The sequence below is a fragment of the Jaculus jaculus genome, chromosome 16 (genome assembly GCF_020740685.1).
Source record: "Jaculus jaculus isolate mJacJac1 chromosome 16, mJacJac1.mat.Y.cur, whole genome shotgun sequence".
NCBI lineage: Eukaryota > Metazoa > Chordata > Mammalia > Rodentia > Dipodidae > Jaculus > Jaculus jaculus.
In genome coordinates, this window is record NC_059117.1 from 29866794 (window position 1) to 29881220 (window position 14427).

Genomic DNA, 14427 nt, shown 5'->3' on the forward strand with positions numbered 1-14427 from the left:
TTAGGTACAGTAATACATTTAAGATAGCAAATAGTATTGGAAATGTGGAAATGCTAACTTTATCATGCTGTCTTGATTTTCTCGAAAAGGAGCTTTATCAGTTAATTGATAGTTCTCTTTCTCTGGCATGCTCTCTCTCACTCTCTCATTCTCTTACTCCCTCCTTCTCCCTTTATAAACAACACAATTCCCTCAGGCTTAGATAAACCTTTCCTTGAACCTTTCCTTAAAAGGCAGTTAGTTGCTCAGCACAATTTTGGTTCCACTGTGAACATATCTCACTGGAAAGTGTTTGTAAATTATTTATTTTCGTGTGTGTGTTATGCTTGCGCGCACGTGTACATGTCCCCAGATATGTGGGTGTGGGTGCCAGAGCTGAACATGAAGGTGTATTCTCCAAACGCTCTCTGATTTATATTTTGGAGGACCTCGGGAAGAAATACTCTATAGGGTAGATCCAGTCTGCCATGCTTTGCAGAGGGGAAAAACGTTGCCCACCTCATAAATATGCCACCGTAGACATGCATTAAGGTCTCTCTGTTAAGTTAGCAAACTCAGGATCTTTCAAGACTGCCCACTTCCTGAGTTAGCTAGCTTCAGCATTTTTGGAGTGTGTTTTTGCTTTTTCTTTCACTGTAATAAACCAGGCTTCTTGTGGTCTCCTTTATGTCTTCTGTTAATTTTTTTTTCCTCAGTGGGCTGAGTACCTTCTAGACTATTATGTGGGGTGTGGAAATATGACTTGAGTCCAGAAATTTAAACTTCAATGCCAACCAAGTCTTTTCTACTTTAAGGACATATCTGATCCCTCAGGAAGATTCCCTAACACCTCTCCCAGAAGCCCCCCCTCCTTACCCTGCCCCTTACAAGATTGCTGCAGGAAGATAACGTATCTTTTGGGACCATATTCCTTTCTCTGTGACTGATGTTAGAGTACAGAGAAAGGCCAGAGAGGGTCTCTGAAACCCATGAGAGCTATACTCAGTAATATAGAAATTTGGTAGGCACCTTCAGCTGCACATGGGAAGATCTTTTTCTCCTCATCTCCCATTGCTGCTCTCCAGATGAGAAGTGCCATATATGGAGCGCTGCTGTGCAGGATTCTCATGAATAACATCCTGTGACCCAGGGCATCCCCATAGGGCAGCAGGCACTTCCTGATCTGTTCCCTACTTGGAATTTTCCACAGCCAAAATGGCATGACCACTATAGGCATTATGATTAGGTGTCTAGGGAGAAGATATGATGAGATTTGCTAATAAACAGTGAAAGAGATAACTCTGGGGCCACTTGAAAAATCTCACCCTACTTAAAAAAACCTGAAAGAAAATATAGAACTATGGATCCTGTTCTCAGTCAGTTACAAAATGTTGGCTCTTGGACCCCAAATTCCCCCCTAATCAATTCAGTGAGGTGACCTTCCACATTTCTAATGGTCGAAACCAGGCAGGACCAGGGAGACTTCAGCAGCTACCAGTTCAAAGCGCTTGCTAGCAAGCCTGCTGATCTGGGTTCCATTGTCCTTGGCGCCCACATAGAGCCGGATATAAAGGCTTAGGGCAATAGGAGGTTGACCAGAAGAATCCAGAAAGTCGCTAACAGCCATGGCAAGAAAAAAAGACCTCGTCTCAAAAAGGTGGTAGGAGAGGAGAAACACCCCAAGGGTGTCTTGATCTACATACACACAGTGCAGCAAACGTGCTCATGCGCTCAAACATTCTATACACACACAGGTCACATTTGGAAATATACACCATGTACATGCCTCCTTAGAGAGACCAGTCAGAGACTATAAAGAGCTGGCTAAATTGCTCGCACTTGCATTGTGGGGGATTTGATCAACGCAAATCTAAATTATTCCTGGTCTTTGAGAGACCTAGAAACTCAGTCTTCTCTTTAATGTGTTGTAAATCCAGGACAAGCTCATCAACAGTGTAGAAATCGGGCTCTGCTTGCTCCTGGCCCTTTCCAGCCCCAAGAGACTTGGTTACCATAAAATCATAAAGACAACACTCAGTTTTGCAGCCCATTTGGCAAGGGCCCCATCAGTTCTTCTGTACATCCCAACTACCATCGAATTAAAGCCTTGAAGTCACTGGGTCTGCTTGCCTCAAGTTAGCCCTTATCCTCCCCAGCCAACTCCAGAAGAAATGTAGAATGCCCTCAAAGACGTCAGGCTCCTCTTCAAAAGAGATAAGTCCAAAACTGACTCGGGCTTGTCCTTCCCTGCTACCCCTGTCCCTGTCCTTTGCCTGCTTCTAGGAGTGCTCATGCTTTTCATTCTGATCCTGACCTGCAGGTCCAATATGAGATGTCACCCATTGCATTACCCAGCTGTCTGTACTGTGCTTTGCTGCAGACACAGTCACAAGTTTATCAGGTCAGCACAAGTGTTGGCTGGACTGTTTCTCCAAAGAAACAAAATGGAAGAGGCCATTGGCCTCCTGTCCATGGTGGTCTCTCTAAAACAATAGCAAAGGCTTTTCATATACTCAACCCCATCATTATATTAAGGCTAGGAAGACCAAGACCCATTAAGCCAATGTGACAGTCTTTCTACCAAGTACTAGGCTTATTGGTTTGGGCACCAAGAATTGTTGCCATGTCTGGCTTCTGTTTCTCACAACTTCCAGGATTTTCTTGGGGTCCTTGATAACATTTTTTGTATATAATTCAACCAATCATATTTGGGAACCTGAGGGTAAATTTGATGAATTGAAGTATATGCATAAAACCACTCTTTATGTTGGGGCAGTAATAAAAATGATGTCACTAAAATCTATCCTGCACATATCTTTCCTTTTATATCTGTTTCTCAGGAGATTTTATGAATAGGCACAGAAACTGGAGTACTGTATAATTTAATTAGCTTTACTTGTTATTCTCAACCCTTTCTCCTCATTCAGCTCCTGTTCAGAGACCTCAGATGATAGTTTCCCCATATTCTTAGTTCTTCAAATAAGTGAGTGTTATATTGACGCTCACCCATCACTTAACCCTTGGGACCCTTAGGATTCCTTAGTATTTACAAATCTCATTGATACTCCCAAGGACCATATCTGAGTGGATACAACAGGAATTTGCTTATGGAAACCAGGAGGAGATATATATGTAGATATATATATAGAACTATATATATATATATGTGTGTGTGTGTGTGTATGTATATATATATATATGTATGTATGTATGTGTGCGTGTGTGTGTGTGTGTGTGTGTGTGTGTGTGTGTTTAAACATGGAACTGATGTCTGTGTGTACCTCCTCCCTCAGTGGTAGGGGACCTGCACAGTACCCTGCTCTCCCACAAAGACCGATTTTTGATTCTTCTACTCCCTTCCTCAGGGACTATTTAGGTTTGTACCTTACCAGAAACAGTTTACAGATGGGAAGGGTTTATTTTAGCTTTCAGTTTCATGGAGAAGGTTCATCAGGGTGAGGATAGCAAGGCAGGAGCAGGAACTGAATCAAGGGAAGTTTTGACCTTAAAATCCTAATAGCCTGCCCCTCTCCATCAAGCTAACCAGCCTTGGTCCAATGTGGAAAACAAAGACATTGTACCCGTAGGTAGGACCTAGGTACCCCCTTAGCCCTGTCTCCCTTAGGAGTTTGCAAGGGCCGATATTTCTTGAGGATGGACTAAGCTTGGTAAGGCAAAGGGGTAGACGTGAGGAGTAACCAAGTTCCAAATCTCTTTCTAGTTAAACATCCCGAAGCTTCTGTTGCCTTACTTCCACTGTACCCCTTGGTGGATGCCGAGCCATTATGCATGCACGCTGTGGAAGTCCTGTCTTAAAAGGACCCTGGCTTCATCACAGCATTGCGCTTTAGACACATGTTGGGGGCTTTTCAGTAGGACCATGGGAAATCTGGTCTGCCATGGCAAGGGTGTGAGCCAGGGTCACCTACCTTATGAGTACACCACCCATTTCACATATATAGAAACTGCCTATAAAATTAGCAGATCCAGACTCTATTGCGTCTGCTGGCTTCTTGGGTTAGCCCACTCCTGCATCTGTGGAATGTACATTTGCTCTCTGTGGTTGTAATAAATCTGATTCTGTGGTCTCTCTTGTGTCTTCAGCAGACTAAGAACCTCCTGCACCTCAGTCCATTGACATACTGTGTAACAAAATGTATAATCTCATAGATATAGGCATATATTTATAGGCATGTATTTAGTTGACTGTATTAGTGTATTAATAATCTAACTTGTAAAGTCAATTCAGTTTTTTTTCTTGTTTTGAGAGAACTCGGTTACACTATTATCCTGTTTTGTGTAGTTCTGTCTTTAATGGTACTGAGAATCATTTGTAATTATGGGCAATTTTTAGTTCTTATGGTAAATTATCTCACTTAGGGCATGTAATCAAAGGTAATTCTTCAATCTTACAAATAAACTTAAAGTGCTTCATGAGAACAGTTTGGGCTTATTGAGTTTTGCATGTTGGTGTTCTGTCTGTACAGGGCACTGTCTGCTTTGGAGGTTAAGATTCTTTTAAGTTCTTTCCTTCCCAGGCAATATTGACTGAAGAAAGAGGTTTCTTTGCATTGAAATGCCTTTTCTTGCTTACTACAGTCCTAGAGCCATGTAATTTGAGCAAGGTGATCTTCAGAGCTACTGAATTTGAAAAGTACTAATTAAAATTTTATGTTTGGGCTGGAGAGAGAGCACAGGCATTTGTCTGTGACGCCTAAGAACTCACGTTTGAATCTCCAGGTCCCATGGAGCCAGAAGCAGAAATGCAAGAGCGCATTGTTGCGTGTGCACCACAAGGGTGCTCACGGCCTCTGGAGTCAGTGCACCACAGCTGGAGGCCCTGGTGTGCCCATTCTCTCTCTCTCTCTCTCTCTCTCTCTCTCTCTCTCTCTCTCTCTGACTCTTATCTTCCCCCCCCCTCAATATAATAATAAAAAGTTATAAAAATTTTATATTCTTTGGGGGCTGGAGAGATGGATTAGCTATTAAAGGCACTTGGCTTGCAAAGCCTAAAGGCCTGGGTTCACTTGGCCAGTACACACATGAAGCCATATTCACAAAGTGGCGCCTATGTCTGGAGTTCATTTATAGTGGCAAGTGGACCTGGCACACCCATTCTAACAATGAAAATGAAACAATTAAACATTTAGTTCCTCAGTCATGCTAGCACACACTGTCTTCTGGCATGCAGTTCCTCCATTCCACAAGCCTAGTCAGGTACACTGCTCACATCTGACCCAAGGACCCCGTCTGGCTCATAAACTGTTTCACTAATAAAGTTTTTGTGGGATACAGCAATAACCACTTATATATTGTCCATTTATTTTTAAGTAACAAATTATAGTATTCTGCTCCTGTTTTTTAAATTAGAACAGTTATAATAGTACTATTTAACCCATAGAATCTAAAATATTTTATCTGCCCTTTGATAGGATATGTGTTCATAAAGTTGATGCTGTATCAATATCATTTTTATGTAAAATGTCAAAAGTTGGCCTTCAGATTATTAAGTGCAAATAATCACTCCCTGGAAGAGTCAGTCCTTTTGTGGCCCATCAGATCCCTCAAAAAAAGGAAAGAAAGAACATGAATCAACCCCAAGCAGGACGGAGAAGTCAGGGTCCAAGGAGTGAGTTAGTCCACACAAGCCCTTCTGGTTCTCTAGCAGGGTTAGTGCTTTGAGACCCATCCATGCAGTGGACACTAGGACAGGTACATTAATGGAGTTGGGTGGGGTGTAGGATATCTCACAGACCTAAAACGCTTTCACTAAACTCTTCGATTTATATTCCAATGGCATCTTTTATCTCAAGCATTTACTTCATTAATAATCAGCTCCCAATTTTGGATTAAGCATCTAATAGGGTTGTGATCCTCTTTGTTACCATGTGGGATGTCTTTTGAATAACACATGAAATGCTTAAAACCATTTCATCTGCTATTACACATACTTCTGTCCTTTTTGAAACACTGCCTCAGTGTGTAGCCCAGGCTGACCTGGAACCATATGTGTGTGTGTGTGTGTGTGTGTGTGTATTTGCAAGCAGAAAGAGAGAGAATAGGAGTGCACCAGGGCCTGTAGCCACTGTCAATGAGCCCCAAACACATGCGGCACCTTGTTCATCTGGCTTTATGCGGGCACTAGGGCATCAAACTCAGTTTTTTAGGTTTTGTAGGCAAATAAGTACCTTAACCACTGGGCCCTCTCTCCAGCCCTGACCTTGAACTCTTGATCTTCTTACCTCAGCCTTAGATTATGGAAGTATACCAGTCTTGGCCACACACTGAGTGTAGTGCTATTTTAAACCACAGGGCTGTTCCATTTTGGTGGGATAGGGGCTTTTGTGTGTGTTTGGCTTACACAGATCTTGTTGTTATTGTTGTTGATCTGGTTTGGGGTGGAGGTACATTTTGTTTAGGGTTTATTCTGTCTGCTTATTTTGATACAGAGTCTGTCTTTAGCCAAGTCTGGCCTTGAACTCAAGATCCCCTCCTGTCTGCATTCCAAGTGCTGGGATTCCAAGTCTGGGCCATCACCCCTGGTTTGTTGTCCAGTGGGGGCCCAACAGTGATGCATATGTTGTATGTCCTAAATAAATTTGTCTTTGGCAATTCAGTTAAACTCTTGATTTTTCTTTTTTGTAGCATGTGTTTTCAGTTGTAATACAGTGTAGCAAATGTAGGGTTTTAGCATGGCCTGACAGAATCGTCTTTGTCACTGTTTCTTCACCATTTCCCCAGGCTTAGCTCCTTTTTTTTTTTTTTTAAAGGCCTGGCTTCTCTTCAGCCAGGCGTTTATAGGGGGCCCAGTGAATACCTTATAAAGGCTTCCTCCTGGGAGCACATTATAATGTAGCATGGAGAGCTAAATTTAGAGTAGCTCTGCCTCAGCCCCAAATAGTAACAGTGAAGGGATAGATAGATACTCTTGCAGAAGAGAGTATCTTCAGTTAGCCTTTCACTACATGGACTGTGTTTGTTGATTGGTTGGCTTTAAGTTTCAAAGGTGTTTATAAATCTTTGCAAACAAATTTATGTTAACTAGTTACTGTGCCCCATAACTCAAAAGAGCATACATATAAAAGGTGTAGTCTGCAGATCCCCTCAACTGGACTCTGAAGAAAACGTCTATATTTATGACTGAAGTTTAGATAAAAGTGAAAGGTTTTAAAGAGAATTTTCCTGTAGTATGTTTGGTGATTCTTGATTAACAGAAAAGAATGGAAACAAAGTACAAAGATGGAGTTAATTAGGGAATTCCCCATGTTTGTATTCTTGACCAAAACTTTTTGGTTTTTCGAGCTCAAGCTGACCTGGAATTCACTATGTAGTCTCAGGGTGGCCTTGAACTCTTGGTGATCCTCCTACTTCTGCCCCAAGTGCTGGGGTTAAAGGCATGCACCACCATGCCTGGCTCAAAACTAAGATTTTTTGAGAGTGGTCACATGTTAATTTTTTTCTAATTACATGTACAATAAAGACATCGGGTGCTTGCATGTTTGTCTACAGCAAACCTTCCTGGCTGTTTGGCCTTTATCTTTCCTTCCAGCTTTCATGAGACCCAAACTCTTAATGGTTTCAAAGCCTAACTTATAATTTGTTTGAATAATTTATTATTTGGCCTTCATAAAATTGAAGCAATCTAGGTACTTTTTCACTTTCTATATTTATACCAGGAAGCTTATTCTCACTTGAATAAAGGTCTTATGGAGCAAATTTGACCATTTCTCATGTCTTCTAGGCCAAAATTGTCCTATACAGTAAACATACTTACTCTCTAAGCTGAACTTGCACTTTGCATTCTCCTGTGCAAGTTGCTTTTTCTCTACACACTCTATAATCAGTCCGTATCAATGCACAGCTTATTTCATAGTTAAATGATCACACTTTGCCTAGTTTTAAGGTGGTGGTGAATTGTGTAAGGCCTGGAAAATCCCTGCCCTCGTTGAGGTCATACACTTTGGGGTAAGCAGACCACAAACAGATAATGAAATCGCCATGCTAAAAGCCATGCATAAAAAAGAAAAGTAGTTGGGGCAAAAGTGGCGTTTCTATTAGTCCCAAAGGAGGAATTTGAATGGATTCAGAGAGGCTGCAGTGTGAACAGTTGGTGGAAATGTACCTAAAGACAGGCAGGACCAGAACCTCAGAAACTGGACTTTGTTCTTGTAGAAGTAAGTAGAAGGCAGTGTGGCTGCAACTCTGAGTGGTGGAAAAAGATGTCAAGTCAACATTCAGAATCAGAAATAAAGCCAGTGCCTGCAATACATGGCAGCTAGATCTGGCTCCTTCTTTTGTAAAGTGGCACGGTGCAGCAAGTAAATTATAGCTTATCGAACCAGACTCATGAGCGTTTAATGCTGCATTGTTTCCAATGCTGACACTAAATCTTTTCACGCATGCACATTATTTGTATTCATGTGTGGCTATAACTATAGGAGAAGTCCCTACCAGGGTATATGCGTGAAAGTATCAATAAATACTATATGCTCCCTTGCAAATATAGCACGGAGTCTTCCTGAATCTCTTCTGAGGTCCATGTCAGTGAGTGACTTACCTATGTTCTTAGCCAACACTGGTTATTAGAAAACTTGAAACATTTTGCTAGTCCTGTACTTTAAAACTATTTGTGTATGGCTGAATTTGGACATGTCCTTGTTGTCTACATTTGCTTAGATGAAGCTTGCTTAAGATCGATAAACTCTTATTTTCTTTTTCAGAAATTTTATGAATAAGCATCAGAAGCCAGTGCTAACAGGCCAGCGGTTCAAAACTCGGAAAAGGGGTAGGTTGTGTTACGTTGTGTATGTGAGCGAATGCTTAACAATACTCAGTTCATTAGAATGAAAGAGAATGATCTGAACGATGTCCTACGTTCCCTTTGCCTCACTGGTTTGTGGAGCTCTGAGTGGCATCTGGAGGTCTGTGTCTAGGGCATAGAACTACCAGTGTCTACAGTGTGGTCAGTGCTGGACAGCTTGGTTACCTGCCTGACCTTTGGATCTGCTACTGCAAAACAAAGGCTACTGATACACTTTGCTGCTTTAAAAACAAAAAGCATAAACATTTGTGGTTGATTTTTTTTTTTTTTGCTTGTTTCTGAGAAGGTATTGGTGATGAATACAAGGGTAAAAATAAATTAGAGAGGAGAGTTCTTTGCTTGTTCAGAATTAGGGATGTCAGATTCAATCTGCTACCCATAACCTTTAAATTCAGTGGCGAGTCGTGGCAGAACTTCCTTCTAGCTGTGTACCCAGCTCGATGAGGCCAGTAAACTTTTTCAAATCTGTGCTGTCTGTGAAAAGGACTATTTTCAATGTGATGATTTCATATTTACTCAGTTTTGCACAATTATGTCCTCATATAACAATAATTGAACTGAAAGTAGGGAAACTGTTTCAAAGGGGAAACATGAGATGAGTTGTTAATTGATGTTGAAAAGAATGAGGAATGACTCAAAATAAAGAAAGAGTTCTGCGGAAAGATAGCGCTCTTGCGGTATCGTTCCCTGTGGCAGAGTTTGGTTGCTGAATTGATTCGCTGGCAGCCCACTTTCTGCCGGTGACATTACTGAACACCTGTAGTCTAAATCCTCCCTGGAGGCTTGAGCAGTGAGAGTACTTATGTCGAAAAAGTAGAGGCTCCACTAGCGTCCAAAGCTTGGATCGGAAGACCTTGCAAAGGCACTAGGTAACAGGCAGGATGAACTTAGCAGTACTACCTGCTGGAAAGCTTCCAGGCATAGTGAGAAATGGAGAAATAAATATAATAAAGACAGTAAAGCCATAGTTGATTTGTATAATATCTGTGTTTTATGCCTTCTCTATTTTTGTTTTGTGTTTTTTATTTTTCAAGGTATTGTCTCACTCTAGCAATCCCTAATCCTCATCTCAGGGTTAGAAGTTGTGTCCCACTGTTCTCCAGTGAGATCTGGAAGCAGCTAACAGACCCACATGCTAAAGAGTGTGCCCCATTGTCTCATTGTTTAAAGCAGTCTTTAGAAAGAATGAGGTGTGTGATTTCCAAAGCATTACCAGAAATGAATAATACAGTTCTGAAACCTTGTTACAGTGCCCGGGGACACAATGAGGGTGTCTGCATGCCCGGAAGGAGGTGGGGAGAGCACCATCACAGCACATGCTCAGCTCCCACGTGGTTCTCCAGCTCAGCGTGCAGTGTGTGATGCTCATGTATTCTAACTGAGCCAAGGAGCCCAACAATGTTGTCAGACTGCAGGCGTGATCCAGCTAGTACCTGGCGCTTGCCATCAGCCTTCAGTGTGGAACTAGATTTCACTCTGTTTCTCAGCAGGGTTGCCTCTGGTTCAGGTCCACATTGTGCTCCAAAAGCACCCAGGGGGAGCGAAGGGGAAGTATGTATTAAATCTACCTCCTAGCAAAGCTTAAGGTGCTTGTATGCCAATTAATTTATTTTATTTTTATGAGAGAGTGAGAATTAGCACACAAGGGCCTTAGTCACTGCAGGTGAACTCCAGACAAGTGCCACCTTGTGCCTCTGGCTTATGTTGGTTCTGAGGAATCTAACATAGGTCCTTACTAAGCTATCTCCCCAGCACTCATATGCCAGTTTAATGTAAAAATATATTTCCTATTACTTAGCAGCTAGGAAAGGTAGTACATGCCCTTAATCCCACCACTTAGGAGTCAGAGACAAGACAACCAGGGCTTCTTTTTCAACATGATTATATATGTAGTCAGTTACATCAATTGCTGGCTTTGTAATTTATTTCACATAAAAATGTAGTATTGGGGCAGGCATGGTGGCACATGCCTTTGATCCCAGCATTCGGGAGGCAGAGGTAGGAGGATTGCCATGAGTTTGAGACCACTCTGAGAATACAGAATGAATTCCAGGTCATCTTGGGCTAGAGTGAGACCCTACCTCAAAAAGCCAATAATAATAATAATAGGGCTGGAGAGATGGCTTAGTGGTTAAGCGCTTGCCTGTGAAGCCTAAGGACCCTGGTTCGAGGCTCGACTCCCCAGGACCCACGTTAGCCAGATACACAAAGGGGGTGCATCAGTCTGGAGTTCGTTTGCAGTGGCTGGAGGCACTGGCACACCCATTCTCTCTCTTTCTATATCTGCCTCTCTCTCTCTGTCATTCTCAAATAAATAAATAAAATAATAATAATAATAGTGTAGTATTGGGGCTGAGGAGCTGGCTCAGGGGTTAAAGGTGCAGGTTTGCAAAGCTTTCTGGCCAGGGTTCTATTCCTCAGTACCCATGCAAACCCAGATGCACAAAGTAATGTACCCATGTATCTGAAGCTCATTTGCATGGGCAAGAGGTCCTGGCATGTTCATTCTCATTTTCTCCCCCCCCCCCTTTTCTCTTTCTCTCTCTCTCTCTGTCTCTCACACACACAGAATGAATGTACTTCTGTACAATTCTGTTACGAATTCTACAAAATGTAGTTTTTTATATTATTGGATTTGTACAATTGTGTCCTTTTATATATATAAATATTTTGACTAATAGGCTAGGGAGATAGATCAGTGAGTAAAGTATTTGCCTTGCAGACGTGAGTTGTATCCTCAGTACCCAGGTTAAAATGACAGGTATGTATCTGTCTTACTGGCCAGTGAGTCCAGCCTCACTGGTGACCTGCAGACTCCCTGTCTCAAGAAGGTGAACAGTGTTCCTCACCTGAGATTATCCTCTGACTTATAGATAGGTGCACTTACATGTATATACAACATTAAACAATTATGGGCTGGAGAAATGGCTTAGTTAGTGGTTGTTATTCATTTGCCTATGAAGCCTAAGTAAGGACCCAGGTTTGATTTTCCCAGTACCCACATAAGCTAGATGCACAAAGGCATGTATGCACCTGGAGTTCATTTGTAGTGGATGGAGACCCTGGCTTGCCATTTCTTCTCTCTCTTTGTCTCTCTCCCTCCCTCCCTCTGTGTCTCTCAAATAAATAAAGTAGAAAAAAATTGATATGAAACTTACTAGAAAAACCCAAAGATGCCCAAAGGACAAGGCATACCCAAAAGGTTTTTGTTGGGCTGGAGAGAGGGCTTAGTGGTTAAGGTGCTTGCCTGCAAAGCTAAAGCAGTGAGGCTCAATTCCCCAGGACCTACATAAGCCATATGCACAAGGTGGTGCATGAGTCTGGAGTTGGAGACCCTGGCTTGCCCATTCTCTATCTGGCTGTTTCTTTCTCACTTTCATAAATATACAAAATATTAAAAAAAAAAACAGAGGGGAAAAATTACAGGCATCCATAACAGCCATGTATTTATTCAGTGTTACCTCCCTATCATTTCACCTCTGCTACTGGTTTACAATCCCTGTTAGGTCTGCCATGCTAAGGGTATGGGCATACACGAGGCCCTGAGTTTGGTTCCTAACAGCACAGAACTCAACAGCTTTATGATGACTGGTGTTAGTAACTAGTACATAGACTGTATCTGCACTTAAAAATATTTTCTTCTGTGCATCTGGTATACCTCAGTTACCTCTATGAAGAGATACAGGGTCTGTTGTTTGTCACTTCATGAACAAGTTGACAAGTGATAATGTAATCAGTTATTAGTTCCGATAACGAGCTATGTAGTGAGATAACTTGCTGGCTAGGTGACTGTCAAGAATTGGCCTGTTCCTATACAAGGGCCATCATGGCTAATTCTTCACTGTCCCCTGTCTGGTTGACCAACACAACATATATTTGAGCTACTAATTCTGTGATTCCCACATCAAGGTTTAAACTACCAAATGGAAATAGGTAGCAATGACTTGCTTTGTTAGTTATCCTAACTTGTCCTCAAATGAAATGCAGACTACATAGAACACAGATATCTCAGATGGAAAGATGTCTTTGAATGAAATGTTTTGTTTCATCAAGCTTTCATTTGTGTCCTTGTCATTTTCATTTTCTTGTACAGGAGTTTTCCATCTCTCTTTGTTTTTTGTTGTTGTTTTGTGCTGGATATTGAGAAACAAGTTCTCTACCACTAAGCTGCTTCCTATCCTATTCCTCTTGATTGGGGTAATGCAGGTGAATTTTTTTTTCCAGATTTATCAGTGACTGTCATGCTACCTTAATTTGTTAAGATTTCCAAGCTATAAGGCTGTCAGAGATCATTTTGACCTAATGCATTATCACTCATTAAAACGCCCTGGGCATTTAATGTTAATTTCTCCTTTGGTTTTTCCTGTTCCTTCAGCATGGATTTTTTTTTTTTTTTTTTTTTTTTTTTTGGCACCACCTGGATTTTCCCTTTTTTACCCACTTTCCCAATGCATCAATTTGTAATTGTCAAATCATCAAAATGTGGCCTGAGTTGACATCCTAACCATATGGTGGTGTCATCACGGTGGTTGGGGGAAGAGCCCCCTGCACAGACTGCCTGTGGTGTTTTTACTTCCTGTGTCCCCAGATTAGAGGAGAGAGCAGCTGTCTCCTAGGGAGGAAGGAGAGTTTTGCTTTGCCTAGCTTTGGAGTGAAGGGGATGTTTCCTCTCCTTGGCAGTGGGTCCATCTAGTTTAGAGCAGATTATTCTGTTCTTCAGCTCTACGTAATGTTCCTCTAGAATTCTTAGCCATTGTCCCTCCTCCACACAAGACCTAATTATAATTTTCTGCTGTCACCATATTCATCTTGTTTGCCACATAATGTTTTCCCTAAGCTAGAAAAAGGACTTTTCCCTCTTGTTATGACGAGTACTTTTCCAGCTACTTGATGTGTCTTTGCATCCTGGCTCTGACTGGTACCGGGAGTACCATTCCCCTGGCTCTGGTGCTGGTGTAAGTGGTATTGGCCACTTGTGACCCACTCTTTCTCCAGACAACTGTAAGTAGCCATTGTGTGGAAATCAAAACGTCTGGTTCTGTGAGACATGTGTCAGTACCAGGGTGTCTGCTGCCCCAAGACCTTGTGGACCACATCTCACTGATGCACTTGGTTTGTACACTCTTGTAACCGAATCTCATTCTCCTGCAGCTGTTTCTTGGTTTTTCTGTTGGCAGCGAGATGCTTCCTGCTTTGTAAGTTGAGGGGGCGGATGTCTTCGCCCACCAGCATACCTCTGAGGGCTTCCTTCCCTGCTCTTCCTTTGCAAGACAAGGGTGTGAGCTCTATTTCCCAGTGACTTTGTAGTGCCCTTCACAAGCTCTTAATACAATACTGTCAATGATAGCATGCCAAAGGAATCCTTGCATCTCTTTTATGTCACCATTGTGTTCATGAAGAATACTGTTCTGGGCAGGGTGGTGTCTCCCTAAGCTACACAGATATAGTCTTCAGTCTTTTTTTCTTGGTAGGGTCTCATGACTTAACCCTGAACTATTTTACATTCCTTAGCCTTTGATGTTTTGATTTGAGTAATTAGTCTGGCCAAACATTAGACCTCGCATTTAGGAAGTGTCTTCTTCCAGACTTTGTTACAAGTCTGGTTTCTGCGCCCAATTGTTCCTGAA

General features: G+C 41.9%; 1 protein-coding gene across 1 annotated transcript in view; it reads left to right on the plus strand.

Moving 5' to 3' along the window:
• The window catches only part of Bzw2 (basic leucine zipper and W2 domains 2), a 58989-nt gene that overhangs the window by 11933 nt on the left and 32629 nt on the right, over window positions 1–14427 (plus strand). Inside the window, exon 2 of the mRNA XM_004652843.2 lies at window positions 8700–8764. Coding sequence (XP_004652900.1) covers window positions 8707–8764 — 58 coding nt within the window. The 5' untranslated portion in view covers window positions 8700–8706. The remainder of the gene's footprint in view (window positions 1–8699; window positions 8765–14427) is intronic.